The 14,921-nt window shown below is 51.0% G+C and overlaps 1 protein-coding gene across 2 annotated transcripts in view; it reads right to left on the bottom strand.

Moving 5' to 3' along the window:
- The window catches only part of NIN (ninein), a 58,489-nt gene that overhangs the window by 24,334 nt on the left and 19,234 nt on the right, over nucleotides 1-14,921 (bottom strand). For both annotated transcript variants that reach the window (XM_009289854.2, XM_009289855.2), the window contains exons 5-15: nucleotides 12,552-12,591; nucleotides 10,714-10,904; nucleotides 9,425-9,571; nucleotides 8,367-8,534; nucleotides 6,939-7,075; nucleotides 5,365-5,505; nucleotides 5,015-5,189; nucleotides 3,736-3,846; nucleotides 2,839-2,928; nucleotides 1,249-1,402; nucleotides 813-934 (exon numbers count right to left, since the gene is read on the bottom strand). In XM_009289854.2, coding sequence (XP_009288129.1) covers nucleotides 813-934; nucleotides 1,249-1,402; nucleotides 2,839-2,928; nucleotides 3,736-3,846; nucleotides 5,015-5,189; nucleotides 5,365-5,505; nucleotides 6,939-7,075; nucleotides 8,367-8,534; nucleotides 9,425-9,571; nucleotides 10,714-10,904; nucleotides 12,552-12,591 — 1,476 coding nt within the window. The remainder of the gene's footprint in view (nucleotides 1-812; nucleotides 935-1,248; nucleotides 1,403-2,838; nucleotides 2,929-3,735; nucleotides 3,847-5,014; nucleotides 5,190-5,364; nucleotides 5,506-6,938; nucleotides 7,076-8,366; nucleotides 8,535-9,424; nucleotides 9,572-10,713; nucleotides 10,905-12,551; nucleotides 12,592-14,921) is intronic.

The following is a 14,921-nucleotide window of genomic DNA, read 5'->3' as shown; positions in this document are numbered from 1 at the left end:
ACAGAGGGAGGGGAGCCCTACAGGACACCCCCCCCCCCCCCAACTTCTGGTCCTGAACCAACTCTTGCAGAACAAGCCTGGCCATCTCTACACCGGTGCACCTCACCTGCTGAGCAGGGCAGGTCTCGCTCGCTTAGGAACACCGTGACCCTGACGCAGACGCTAGCGTAGGCTGGCGGTGGGTGCTGTGCCGTGCCCGAAGCTGCGCCAGCTCGCCCTAGCGCTGTAGGTAGGCACCGGAGTGGAGCTGCCCCAGCCTCACATAAGCCCATCTCGACCCAAGCTTTCTCCACGAAGAGCCAAATGGAGATATTTCTGCACGTGTGGCAAGATTAATCTGCAGATGGACACCCAGAAAATGGGGGGCTGGCTGCCCATTTTCAGTAGCGCAGGTGTAACAGCAGAGTTTCCATGCTCCCACGGCACAGATCGCGTTTCAACGCCACCACCAGACTGCACAAGCACAGCGTTTAGCAATGCGGACTGCTGCCAGCAGCCTTTCTAACCCACAGTTATCCCATGCCAGCGGGAATGAAGTGGCTAATTCAGACGCAGCAGGCTTTCGAGACAGGCAATGCAATACTGCCCACTGCTCTCTCGTTAGCTGGTGGGCGGCGTGAGGATCTACTGCAGCTTCATTCAGCCCTCTCCATCACACAGCAACACGCAGAAGGAGCAGGGAAGGTAGAGGCTTAGATTCACAGAAAGGTTGTCATTTGACCGGGAATAAAAAGTCCTTCTCCAAGACCATCCCACTTGTATGAAGAGGCTGGAAAAGCTGTGAAGGTTTGTTTTAAGTTAAAATAGCTTACTGTGTCTTCAAGCTCCTGTTTGAGGTGATGTAGATCCCTGTGATGTTGCTCCTTCATTTGTTCAATAGCCATTTCTGCCTCTATGCTCATATTTAGCGGGTTGCAGTCTTCTGAACCAAGTCCTTTAAAAATAATTACATACATATTCTTGAAGCCCAGAGAGATACATTCTCAACAGAATTATTTCATCAATTTGAATTTGTTTAGGCAGCTACTTGCAGCTTCCAAATTCCCATCACACACACAGACAAGAAACTGCAAAACGATTTCAGCTTTGAATACAGTACAGCAGCCGTATTCCACTTAACGTTAAATAGCAAGTGGTGTTTGAGTCTCACTGTGAAGGTTTGGGAAAAAGTTTTTATGTAATTGCCTCTCAGATGTTATCACAAATACCTACAGCACAGAAGTTGGTCATATAGGAGATGTGCGTTACCTTGGTCAGGCTCAATACCACTATTGCCATGACTTTTCATATCAATGTCAAACTCTTCCGACAGCGAGTTTTTCAGCGCCGGCCTGAGCACTTTGCCTTGGGCACGGTACTCCTCCAGCTCCGAGTGCAGCTCATCTATCTGGTCTTGCAGCTCCTGAGAGGGGGGGAGGGGGCGGAAAAAAGAAGCCTGAGTGAAAGCAAACAAGGCAGCTGAGCATCTGTACATCAACCCACTTCCACGAGGAGACATTTAGGAAGGAACTACAGTAGGTACAGACTTGGCAATAATCCTGCCATCGTGGCACAGTTAGTCATCCTCCTATCAGCAAAACAACGCCCTTCTCCAGGTTCCAAACTGTGCAAATAACAGATGTGTTTCTTACTAAAAGAGCAGAAGCTTCTTCAGACCGAGCGCCTGTATTATATTTGCCTCTAAAGTATACTGTGCTCCAGGACCTTCCACTTTATTCCTTCTTCCTACGACCTTTTTTAAACACCAGCTTAGGAACATTTTCAAACAGTCGAGAAATACCTCCTCAAACACCACCTACTTGAAAAAAAATCAAATCAGAAGCAAAAGATCAAATTAGGAAAGAGATCTCCTCATTACTGCATTTACCATCTGGTGCTTCTGCCCACTCGCCGGCGGAATATCCCAAGTCTTTGTGCCAAATGCCGTGCGCTCGGCTCAATGAACAGGGTTTATTGAGGAAAACGAATCCCTGAATGTGTAAACACACAATTCTGCAGATTTCAGTGGTTCAGAAAGTGAACCTTGAATGCTGATTCATATCTGACAGTACTCAAAAAAAAATCAATTGCATATTCAAGCAACTTATTATCAACAAATATCAATTCAGCAAATATTTCTAGAAAGTTTTTGCTTTTAAACTGCAACTTCCCAAGAAAGCTACCATGCTGTTTCAGATGAGACAGCCTTTTGCCAAGGCAGTCCCTTACTGAACGAAAAGGATCATGCAGAACAGATGAGCCGAATGCTCGTAGCCACAGTAGTCATCAGAAAGTAGATATGTAAATAGATACTTGCAGGCCCACCTTAAAGAAGTATTTCAGCCATACCAGATTTGGGGAGGAGAAGACAAGCTTTACATTTTCAGTTTTATTTTAGGAAAATACTACTGTTTTGGAAACCACCAAAACTCGGGTATCTCTTATTTCTGCTGTTAGTTCCTGCAGCTCTGAATTCAAATTAGGGCAAAGTTTATTTCCTAAATCAAAAAAAAAAACCGCTAGTGCACAACCGCGCAAGGAGTTGAGCCTGATGTACAGCTGGGGAACGAAGGAGGCTCCACAGACCCGATCCCAGCCCGCTCTTGTGGCACCTCATCCTCTTAGCTCAGCCGGTTGCCTCTGTGGCAAGAGCTTTCCACCCCCCCAAGAACTCCGGTTGCCTCTGTGGCAACAGCTTTCCACCCCCACAAGAACTTGGATTAATGTAAAAAAAAGCCATTACATAGGGAAAAAACCAGCAGCAGTGTATTGCTGCTCCGGGCTGCTGTTTGCAGCAAGGCTGTTCTCGGCGAACACAGGCAGACGGGTGCCGGGTCTCCAGCCCTGGGCTCCACTTACTCTGCACTGCCGCTCGTACTCGCTTCTCATCTGCGCCAGTCTCTCCTCCTGCAGGAAAAACTCCGCGCTGCTGGGATCCAGGTCACCAAACTGAAATGGCACGAACGGGATCCAGTTACTCTTCCACCAAACAGCCCTGCTCGTCACAGCCCCGATGCCATTCGCAAGCAGTCCTCCAGCCCGCGCCCCCTCCCCTCTTTTATTTTTAATTTTAAATACGGAAACTCTGCTTTCCTGCTGGCAGGGGACAACGAGCGACCTCCCTAACAAATACGAGCTGCTATCTCACCATAGCTCTCGTGCTAGCTTTGATTTCAGACCACAGCTTTCTAGCTCAGCATACGCACATCTCAGTTTGATAAATAATCCCCACTTTAAAGAACTCCGGAAAACAGATGCTGGGTGAGAATCCCAGTATACGAGCCTTTATCTATAGATGCACACGCACAGAAATACCTTTGGAGAAGCCGATATTTTGATGAGTTTATTGTAATATAACCACGATCAGCTGCTCACCTCGGTTTTCACCGAAGTTTAGCAGAGATGCCACGTAACACCTAACACCTCAGGTATCATCTTCCCTAGAAAGGACCTGCACGTTGGGTCTATCCAAAACTATGTGCTGGGGACAAAAAACCCGGCAGATCTGCGGGATGACTGCTTCACTGTAAGGCTCCCTACTCTTAATTAGTATAAAACTATAGCTAAGGTGGAGTATCTTTAATTTCCTTAACTGGAAGTCCGTCAGGAGGTCCATGTCGACAAGGTAGGCTGTGCCTTGGTCACATCTGGATAGGGACCCCCAGAGCCTCTGGCTATTAGTTAAATCAGCAGCTCGAGCGTAGTAACTCGGAAGCGATTTAATTCTGGACGCATACTGGGAAGAGGAGGATTTACCTTCTCAGCCAGGACGTTTTCCAAGTTCCGCTGCAGTTTGCCTGCCAAACTTTCATACTCGGCCAGTTTTTCTCCCGTTTCCAATAGCTCGCTTTCCAGGCGGCTGTTTTCCTGGACCAAACACAACCCCCCCCCCCCCCCCCCCAACAGCCTCAGCATTTGGAGAAAGAAAACATTAGGCACGTGGTAACTCATTCGAAAAAGAGTAATCTCCCAGTCAAGTCGGAGCACAACACTGCTACAGGCTTCAGCTAAAGATAGGAACTGTGAATTTGTTATCCACGCGTGTACAACCCTCTTGCCACAGCAAAACAGCAAGCGTGAACGCCGGGCCCGCAGCTGGCTCACAAACCCCACGCTCCCTGGCTCCTCTCACCTTTCAGGCCGCTGCTTCGGAAGGAGTATTTCACAGTTTTCCTGATGCTCACAGGACGCCCAAACCCTTCAAAAGCTGCTCTCCTGAACACCTGTACAGGTGCATTGGCTCCCTCTGACTGCCAGCACTGACGGTGCTGTTTGTAAGACACCACCATCACCATTAACTTTTGCCCGGTTTTAAAAAAAAAAAAATTATATGGTTATGCAGCTGTCAGATTCAGAAAAAAGTTGTGACTTAAGTGTTTTCTAAAAAAAAAAAATGTTGGAAAAGTATGTGAATCTGTGGGGTCACGGGTGAATAATGCCATTGCATTAGGCAGCAGATGCTGTTATTCCTTCGGATAAACTAAACTCACTCTAGATTTTTTTTTAAGCAATATTTTAAGCTTTGTAAAGACGTATCTCCCAGCTGGACAGCCCATCCAATAGCTGTACACATGCACATGCTGCACGTGATGGCAGCAGAGACTTGAAACGGAGCCTTATGTGAATCTGTGGGGTCACGGGTGAATAATGCCATTGCATTAGGCAGCAGATGCTGTTATTCCTTCGGATAAACTAAACTCACTCTAGATTTTTTTTTAAGCAATATTTTAAGCTTTGTAAAGACGTATCTCCCAGCTGGACAGCCCATCCAATACACATGCACATGCTGCACATGATGGCAGCAGAGACTTGAAATGGAGCCTTACAAACCCAAGGAGTAACCTATCGAGGTGACCCAAAAAACAATTCTCATGGATATGCCTCTACCTTACCGCTAAAATTACTTTCAGGCGGCTCAACACGCACTGTAACACATCCTCTCAACAAGGACTACGTTGCAAGCGTCGCTCCCCACTTCTGGGCATCCTTGCCTTTTTGGGGGGAAAACGCCGGCTGCATTTAGTCCCCCTGTTACCTTCAGGGAAAGGGCCAGGCGGTCCCGAATGTAGTTCTCATCGGTTTTCAGCTTTTCTATCTCCTGCTCCAGCTCCAGCCGCTGTTTATTAGCCTGCTGCAGGATTTGCTCCCGCTCTCTCCGGAGCTCGTTCTTTAAAGCTGCAATTCGTTCCTTGTACTCCTCGTCCAGCTTCCTACGAAGGCATTGGAGGTAAGAAGAGCTCGTAAGAAGCAGCAGGCGGCAGATACCGCTGCGAGTGAAGCTTGGTGGTAATCGGCAGGCACGAAGCCGTTACCTCCGTCAGAGTCCCTGCAACGCTGCAGCAGTGATCCCAAAGAGGAGGGGAGGGGTGAACCGGGACACCGTACCTGAGGTTGTACTCGTTCCGGCGCTCAATCGCGGCGTGGTGGTCGTCCACTTCGGAGGCCATCAGGGATTTCAGCTTTTCGGCTTTTTCCAAGTCCGACCGCAGCTTCTCTTTCTCTCTGGCCACTTGGTCAACCCTCTCCCTAGGGTAAGCACAGCCGGCCTGGATTAGGTCACCCCTCCCGGCTCCCCCAGAGAAGGTACTTGCAAGGGGCTTGTGAGAGAAGAACAGCTCAGAAAGCTCTCCAAGGGCCTTTTATCGTCAGCTGCGTTTAGTCACTAGATGTGAACTTGCACACATAGCTCTGGACCTGTCTTCATATCCCCACAGGTCCCGAGACCTCAACACGTGAACTCCTCAGCTGTGGTCTAGCCCCCCGAATCGCAGCGCTATGCTGTTTTGCCAGGCCACTTTCTGCCCCATTTACTTGTTCTCATCATGTTACTACCTTCACCGCTTCACCCTTACCCCACATCCAGTCTGGTTTTGATCACAAGTTTGTAAGATCTGCTACACGGAGCAGGTTTCTTGATGGGAACTTGACAACAAATCTCTCCACTGAGTGAACGTAAAAAGGCGTTCAGACACGTAGATGCCAACAAGCAGTGGGAAGCCTCATCTCGTGAGGTTTCACCCAAGCGAAGCGGGCAGCTTGCAAGCACAAGCGGTAAGCCAACGAGTAACAGGACACGTGCAGTCTTAACGACCAGCAAAAGTCATCTGTCGTGTTGCATGGAGGCGGATGCATAAGCTGATAAATACCTAAACTATTCAGAGATATACAGCACAAACAAAGCACCGCTAACAGCTGGAGCTTGTGCACGTGGCAGATGGATGCAACGGTCACACAACAGGAACGAGCCAATGCAAAACTGAGGGTGCAATGCTTAGAGCAGGGGTCTCCAACGTGGGGTGGACGAGATGATCCATTGGTGTGTGGGAAGAAATATTTGAGCTTCAGTAGTAGATGTATATAATTTATAAATTAACAAATACACATACAGGGAAAGATATACGGGGAAATGTTTCCCATCCCCTACATTCTCTCACTGGAGAAGCCTGCACGGCAAATCCAGTGCACAGTCAAACTGTGTTGACTTTCATACGAAAAAAGCGGGGGTGCATGGTGTTTTTGTACCTCACCCACACCTCTATCACAGGGCAAAACCTACGTAACACTACCGCAAGAAATCGGTCAGGATTAAAGGCACTGCTTATCAAATTGCACCAGCCTCTGTCTTAAGGTTTGCATTCCTTGGCCATCGATGGCCACTGCAGGTTGCAATGACCACTTCCAGACTGCAGAGCGGGGCTGGAAGCAGCCTGCTGCTTTGATTTTTTTTTTTTTTTAATATATTTTTCTGCAATACTTGGGTTTGAGTGTTTTACCCATGCAAAACGAGAGCTGAACGTTTCTCACCAAGCTAACGGAGAACCTAACCTTCCAGCGAAACGGCAGTGCCACTTGGCGAGGTGCTTACGAACTGCCATTGATCAGCGGCTACTGAAGCCCCTGCTTGGCAAAACGGCGAGGGCAACGGGGGAGCGGCAGAGCCGGCCATCCTGGCGACTTACAGCAAGTGTCTGATCTCGGTTTTGAAGCTCGCCAGGGCTGCCTGGTGGACTCCGTTCTTGGTTATTAAAAGCTCATTTTCTAGCGCCAGCGTCAGCTCTGTCAAGTTCACCTTCCCATCCAAGCTGAAATCCAAAGCCTGCAAAACACCACAGCGTTAGAGCAGAACGAGCTTCCCCGCCCTGCAGGAGCCTGCGGACATTTGTACGTGAAGTGACAGAATAAAATGAGGAGGCTCAGAAGAAGATCTCTGCTTCCCGATTAATCTGTCACGAATGACTTTGGGGCAGTAAACCAGACATCTCTGCCACCTTCCTACGTTAAAGAGCTGCTGCCAGCTGGGGAGACGGAGAGTGTCCTGGTTGTGCTGCAAGACCAACAAGAAACTAAGCCCACCCCTGATTAAAAGTATTAACTCTCTAGGGGACCTAACCACACCGGCCTTTTTACATACTCAAATTCTGCAAGAAAGCGGTTGAAGATGTTCATGTTAAACAAAACCAGCTCTTGCAATAGAGACAACGCAGGAGAAGCCTTGCAGGAGGTATTTGATAGCAAAGATCCCACCTCTTCGAAAATAAGTTATCAGCGACTGCTTGTAATTTCCTTCAACCTAACTCCGCAGGAGCACAAAGCGGAGCGCAGAAGGGGCGGTGGTGGGGCTGAAACACTGCAAACACTGGAGGAACCACCCCGGTGACACCGGTAACAAAGCAAGTTACCGGTGGAAAGCAACAAGCAGAAGAGCAGGTAAAGGTGTACCACCCAAGTCTGGTGAAAGCAGTACCAGGTTATCAAGCTGGCCTGCACGAGCCCAGGCTACAAGTGAGTTTTAAAGCCTGAGCATCCACAGCGTGGATGTTTAACGCCCACGCAGACATTAAATGCCAAGAGAAATCTGCCATCATCGCTGCCGGGATCCCAGCGATGGTCTCGGAATAGACACGTGAAGTTATCTTCCACCCACAGCTTCTAGCGAGGCAGACAGGGAAGGGGTTTGCTTCAGGTATCTGATTTGCAGCCCACGTTACCCTTTTACTCTGTATAACAGAACGCTAATTACTGGGCAGGGTTTCAAGTGCTGTCCTCCACCTCAGCACAAGCAATAATTCAGGTCATCCCAGCGCTAAAAGGTGGAGCTATTCAGCGAGGTAAAGGAATTAAATTGCTTTCTACAAATATAGGTGACCTCTTCGAGCTAAGCTGGAAGTCACATTACATTTTTATCATTAACTTCTAGCTCTCTGGGATGCACCATCATTTCAATAAAGGAAATTATTGGAAATTTCCCAGAACAGTTAGATTCTTGTCACTAGCACTGGGAATTTTAAAGGGGAAAAAAAAATAATCCAGCTACAGTCCAGCATCCTACACTGGGGAAAAAAAAACCCAAAAGCAAAGAAAAGGGGTGAGATGGAGCTGCCGGTTACCTTCAGGATCTCCTGGCTGTTCTCTATGCCCTCCCGGTGCCAGCAGTCGAGGACGCCCTCCACGCAGCCGTAGCCCATCCCATCATCCAGGCTGGAGAAGAGGCAGAAGCCGACGGTGCTGGGCATGGCCGAGGGGGTGGTCATGCGCCTCCCGCTTTCATCAAAGGACTGCCGAGAGAGGGGAGAGGGTGCGACGGGGCACGGGCAGAGCCAGGCATCTGGCCACCCCGTGACGAGAAAGGCTTATAAATGTAATTTCGCCAACAGTACTCTGGAGATTAGAGATTAAGGTCTGCTTTCCCTCACTGCCAAGCAAATACCCGGCAGGAGCGCCGCTGCTGACCTCACGGCACCGCACCGCACCCCGGTGCTTGGGATTTAAAATAAATCCGAGGAGGAACAGTTTCAGAACCGCCCTCAATACTCCAAAAGTGTTTTCCGCTATCCATTTTTGGTTTCAAGTGTCACCTCCCCTCGAAAGGCTGCAGGGAGCACGTGCACAGGTACCTTTGCTATAGCCCTCAGCTTCCAGGCAAAGATAGGTAGTAGATTTCAAACTCTCAAATAAAAAAAATAATAAGTTAGAGATGCGGGACCTGCATGCCCACCGTCTCCAGCCTACCCCAGGCCACCGCTTCCCCCTGCATCCAGCTTATACCATTTACTTACTGCACTTCACAGCTTGCAAGAGCCATCTCCCAGCCACGCTACTTTAAGGGGGAGCCGTCTCCCTTTTATCGTGAGGGTGTTTCCTGCGTTATTCCCCACAGCCCCCAACACATCCAGAGGGAGCCTGCAGCAGCTTCACCCCATCGCTCTCGCTCGGGGCGGAGGCAGTCGTGCCCGCAGGGCTGCTGCGCTCACCGGGGCATCCCTGGCTCTGCTCCGCTCCCCGGCGGGGCAGGGCAGGGGAGCAGCGGCTCGCTGCCACCACCTCCAAGGCTGCCCCACCACAGGGACAAACGTGGAGGACGAGGAGGAGACCGGCTAGGTCGAATTTGCCCAGGACTTCTCCCCCTCCTCCTGCTTTTACCCCGGGATCCGCCTCAGTTTCTCACCTGCATGGAGAGGTGTCGTTTCAGCTGTCTGTACGGAGTAGACGCTGAGGGTGTCAGCAACTTTCCATTTTTAAACAAGCCGTAGAAGAAGTCCTCTACGCTCATGGTGCCGTCTTGCTCCAGGTTATGGAGCACCTCTTCAAGCACCTGCAAGCAGCAGGGGACAGAAATCACATCTGCTATTGCCAAAAACACCGCGGTAACAATTTGGCACACTAGAAAACGTCCTATTCCCTAAGGCTCTACAAAAAAAGAGCAAAGCAAGAGTTACCTGGTACACTGCATCGGCCTAACACCGGTACAGCAACCTTCACATAGAAAATTGCAGAGCCACATACGCTACCAAAATCCTGCCTGTAAAAGCGTGTAAGCTCCTGGTCATCTTGGAGCCTCCGTCTTGCGAGGCAGCACGAAAACCCTTGTTTCATTCTGCTCTCAAGACAGGGTGACCTCAGGAATTCAGTACAAGGTAGTGAGGCAGATGCCAAAACCCCAGCAGCTTGTGAAGTGACCAGGCAAAAAACCATAGTAAGACACCGCAAGGTTATAATAAGTCGGTTTTATGCTTCAGGGCAGTCGGCTTTCTGAAAAGCGAGACCAACCTTATTAGGACCAGAGATGTTAAGACTAGTCCCTCACTATTTCTTTGCCTACAGTTTATTTTTTCCATTTTCTGCCTTAATATCCTGAAAACGTTTTGTTGCAAATGCTGCAAAGGAATACCTGCTCAGAAACACGTTTTACGAAGGGAATGATTACAAGCCATGTTATTTTAAGATGCAAAACAGTCTGATTTTTTTATAAAACTAAATCCTAAATTGACAAGAGACTTTTTTGCTAAAGAAATAATTTTCTTGCGGACTCCTCCTGGAGGGCAGAAACTGCCCGCAGGCCTTCTCAAAGTCAAAAGCAACCATCTATGTATATTTTAACCCATATTTACTGTCTAGTTAGAAGATTTCTGGGATTAAGGAGACATGCTTGGAATCTAGGATATGTTTTTAAACTCCGGTTTACTCTGCGATTGCATGAGAAGACACGCACGCTATGGTGTCAGTAAGGCTGGCAGCTGCCTTCTACTAGAGCAGCCTCCCACGTCTGATGGTTCGACACCAACAAACTCGCTGGAAAGCCACGAGCTGGAGCTGAAAACCACTTTCCAAGTAGCGACCTGTTAACCACCACTTGTGCTTTAGGCCTGCGGTCAACCACAGGACAGACTTTGTGGGGGCCACGCTACAACCCAGGCACACGCACTGGCGTGAGTGGGTCCGTACAGGGCCACTCACCTCCCCGGCCGCTGTTCGGAGCCCATACTGCTCACAAATGGAGATGAGCTTTTTCCTGTTCAGGTGGCCGTCTCTGGTGATGCCGAGGTGCTCGCAGACCTCCTGCAGTTTCTCCTCTATCCAGTCCGGGGTGGGCAGCGATGCTCCAGGGGAGGAGTTCAGGTCATCCGGGTTCCAGAAGCGCAGCTGCCCTAGAAAGAGGGGAAACTGCTCTGGTTTCTGCCCATCCGCTGCACATGAGTGACCACCAGAAGACGTGGGGACTTGCTGCTGCAAGTCCTTGCTCATCAGACCTCATGGGACCATTTGCCTTACCTCATCCTGCTCAGAGCACACTTGTAATTTTGGGGTACGGCTACCGGCACCAGCATAGCTATCGGACTATACCAGAAGGAGCAGATCCTGTTCAGCATTAAACCTGCATGCGCTACCACGGACGAGGGAACCCCACATCCAGGCGCAGGGTGAGCTGCAGCCAGGTCCACGGCCAGGAGGATCTCCGGGGGCGTGGATGAGTCCAATGGCCAATGTGGGCTGGCGGCCAGGGGAAGCACAGCCCTGCCGCCTTGGCCACTGGCATGCATGGAGAAGGGACCCCTCCTCTTCTGGACAGTTATGGGATCAAGGGAGAGGATTGAGCAAGTTGCATATCCATATATACCTTGACCAGGTCAAGAACTTCAGTGGTTGCCTGTCTCCATAAATGTCACCCCCCAGGTGGAGCTGCCTAAACTCCCATCCCCTTTGAATGTAAACTGTAGTGTATGTTTTGATCTAAGTACTTCCAAACACCCCTTCAAGGGAAGAAAAAAACAAAACAATAGCCTTCAGCTGAACACATTTCCTCTACCTCCAGCAAACACCTGGAGTGCAGTCTCACCCAGCTGGAAACGTTCACAGAGCTACTAGACACAAAACAGTCAGAGCTTGCTCAGCTGCAAGGCCACCTCCTTGCATCTACCACCTCATCCTGGGGCTGGAAAAGTGGCTTTTGAAGCAAAAATTTGGTCTCGTTGGACAGGGTAGAGGATAGAGAGCAGCTGAAATACGGAAGAGGTGTTGAAGCAATTAAAAGCTGCGTGGCTTAGTTATAAACACATCTTTGCGTGCTGCGGGTTGTGCTGAGGGTTGGTGCAAAGGCCTGCCAGCCCGGTGACAGGAGAAGCGCTCAGAGGAGCTCGCCACGACACTGTTAGCTAATGTTGTGGGGTCCCCCGCCAGCATCCCTGCCTGAACCAGCAGTAGAAAAATCTTTGGCCGCATCCCGGAGCAGAGCGGGACGTGTCCCACTGCTATCCCTGCTCAGTCCCCGAGCCCCACAAGCTGTGTCCATGCGGGACAAGGAGCAGGGCGGGATGAGGAGCCTCTCCACACCCCAGGGGTCAGCCCGCTCTCCCTTGCAGGACAATTAGGAAAGATTTAATGACTGGTCCGTGCTGACATCTAGTGCCTACTGTCCTCCGCTACAGCCAGCAGCCCCACAGCACCCAGGGCAGGAGTGGGGACCAGGACCAGCCCCAGCTGCTGCTCTGGGGGTGCTGGGGCCAGGGAGACTGGGAGTGCCTACAGCAGAGCAGCCTCTGCACCGGACAGGAGGAAGAAAAAAGGGCAGAGAGAGTAAGGCACAAGACTGTGTCCTCCAAAGAGCCCCACTTTGGCTTTCATTCCCAGCTCGGGGCTTGCTTGCTCCATGCACACCTTCCCGAGCTCTGCTCTGAGCCAGGCTGGGACTGCTCGGCACACCCAGCTGGCCTGAGACCATCTTAAAGTGCTCTTCTGATTCACCTTTAAAGCTGAAAAGAGAATACGCCCATACAGGTGCTGCTGTTAGCTCTTACCCTCGGCCTCGTACTCCTCACTGTCTCGCGTCTTCCAGTGCTGGGGAGAAAACAAAAGGTTCCCGAGTTATTACTGTTGCAAGACATCACCCGTATGAAAGAGGCTCTGCGATCAGCATCAAACGAGCTACACGGCTCCAGCAACACCACCAGGCTTTCATCTCCCCGCTCCCCACGGGCTGGGCTGGCAACACACAGCTCTTTGATGCTGCCCGTTTCTGGCACGCAAGGTGCTTTGGTGGGAATAAACCACAGCTGCAGCAAAAGACACCAAAAGCCCCGCAAATGACCCACGAGAGGTGACAGATCAGAGTCCGGCAGGTTGATGGGGAGGGAGAGATTTGCCCTCCAAGCAAACCATGCTGCTTGTCTTAGAGGTGTCGATGGTCAGGATGATGAGGATGCAGGGAAGATCATGAGCTGCATACAGGCACCGTCTGAATTTGGGTTATCCTTTCCTTCCAGCACCCTATTTTCCCATTGCAGAACGGCTACCTGCAGCCCACAGGTCTTGTACGCAGCTGGCCTGCAAGCCGGGACGTGAGCACGGCACGCTCCGAGTCTCGAGCATCCCCATCGCGGGTAGCCCTTGACAGAAACCTGCACGGCATAACACCATCCCACGGCCCCGCTCCCCTCTGCGGGCAATCGCACGTCACCCACGCCAGCCGCAGAGCCCGTGCGTCCCGGGCACTGGGGAACACGCATCCACAGCGGGTAATTAAACCGCAATGAACCCACCAGCGCGATCGGGACATCTGCTTCCAGAGCACGTGCGATTTGGGAAACGAAGCTTTTGCTGCTTTATGCTTTCCCTTTTGACACGGGGGACCCATCTGCCTGCAGAGCTCAAGGGCCAGCAGCCCTCGCTCAGCCAAACCCGCTCCAAAATGCCTCCACTAACCGTAGCTCTAGGTCAGGAGGCAGAGCCGTGCTGCCAACAAGCTCTCCGCTGAGCTAGCTAGAGGAAAAAAAACCAAACAAACACGCTCTTTGCTGGTCTTAAGCCATCCCGCTTCCTCTGCGGCAATACCACATCGGCTCAGGCGGCACCGGGAGCAGGGCAGAAGTACATTGTTTAAAATGATTTTCTCCCATGTACTACATGTTGCCTTGTCTCTACCGCCCTTGTACCAGCCGAGGGTATTTACTCGCACACAACGCCCAGCGATATTAACTTCTGGTTTAGCAACAGCGTCGGCAGATGTTACTTCTCCACCGTTACAAGCGGATACTGCTGCGTGCACGTGACCGATGGATTTGAAGTCAAAGTCACCCAGGACATAAAGAGGCTCTAAATCATCATGTAAAAGTTCAATACGTCTCATTCAGATTACAGCTAAAAGCCATTAATCTACAACGTTACCATGGAAACTGGATTAGGTCACTGGACTGTTTTTAGCTCCGCTGCTTGCTCCCGTTTCATCTGCTGGACCATACAAGGGCCGTTTGCTGCCGCCGCAGCATCTCAGTGTACCCCTCTGCTTTTGGGGCCAGTCACAGGGCAGGAATCGGGGAGAGCCTCGGACGGAGAGGGGGGCTCAACCTTTGCTTTCCCAGGCGGGCTTCAGGCAGAAATCAGCCTGGCAGAGGCAGGTCACAGGCAGGGCTGGAACCTGCGGCTCTGCTGGATGCTCTGGACAAAGCCAAGAACATATAGAATACTGCACTAGAAAGCTGCGGGTTTTGGCCCAAACAAGGGCAGTCCAGCTAGCACCCCCGTCGAGGCATTAGGGTGGCAGATTCCTGGTTTGCCTGATAAGCCATCAGGACAAGCACGCAAAAAAGCAGGAGCTGAGGCAACAGGTACCGTCAAATTACCGTCTGCAAAGGCAGAAAACAGCCTGTGTTCCCAAAAACGCGTGAGTTGACACCATCCCAGCCCATAAGTGCCCGTACATATGCAACGGCCAACTTGGTGCTGGGAGAAGGTATCTTTGGGTGCCAGACAGAGCTACCACCCTGCAGCCTTGTCCTTGGGTGGGGGGCACCGAGGGGAATGTGGGCAGTGATGCTCAGAAGGGGGGGTCCACTGCTGCGTCCGAGTCTTTTTGCATAAGCAACGTATATATTTTTATATAGAATCAGACCTAAGCCATTTCGCACCAGAACCTCTCACTTCAAGGACTCGCCTCAAAACCAAGAGCCCCAAACCAACAGCACACGGTAACTCCATAAATACCAACAACCTGAAGAGGCTGAATATAGCGGGGGGTGGGGGGCTGCGGGCTGGTAACCCACTGCCACCGACCCCAGGGAGCTCGCGTGACCTCCCTCCCCGTGCCAGGGCCCCGCGGCGGAGGGCGAGGGGGGTCCCTTTGTGCAGCGGGGGCTTGAGATCGGCCACCGCCCGCAGGAGGACAAAGCGAG

Source organism: Aptenodytes forsteri, unplaced genomic scaffold, assembly GCF_000699145.1.
Source record: "Aptenodytes forsteri isolate BGI_AS27 unplaced genomic scaffold, ASM69914v1 Scaffold76, whole genome shotgun sequence".
NCBI lineage: Eukaryota > Metazoa > Chordata > Aves > Sphenisciformes > Spheniscidae > Aptenodytes > Aptenodytes forsteri.
Note: the sequence above shows the minus strand (reverse complement) of the source record. Positions and strands in the feature narration are given on the sequence as shown.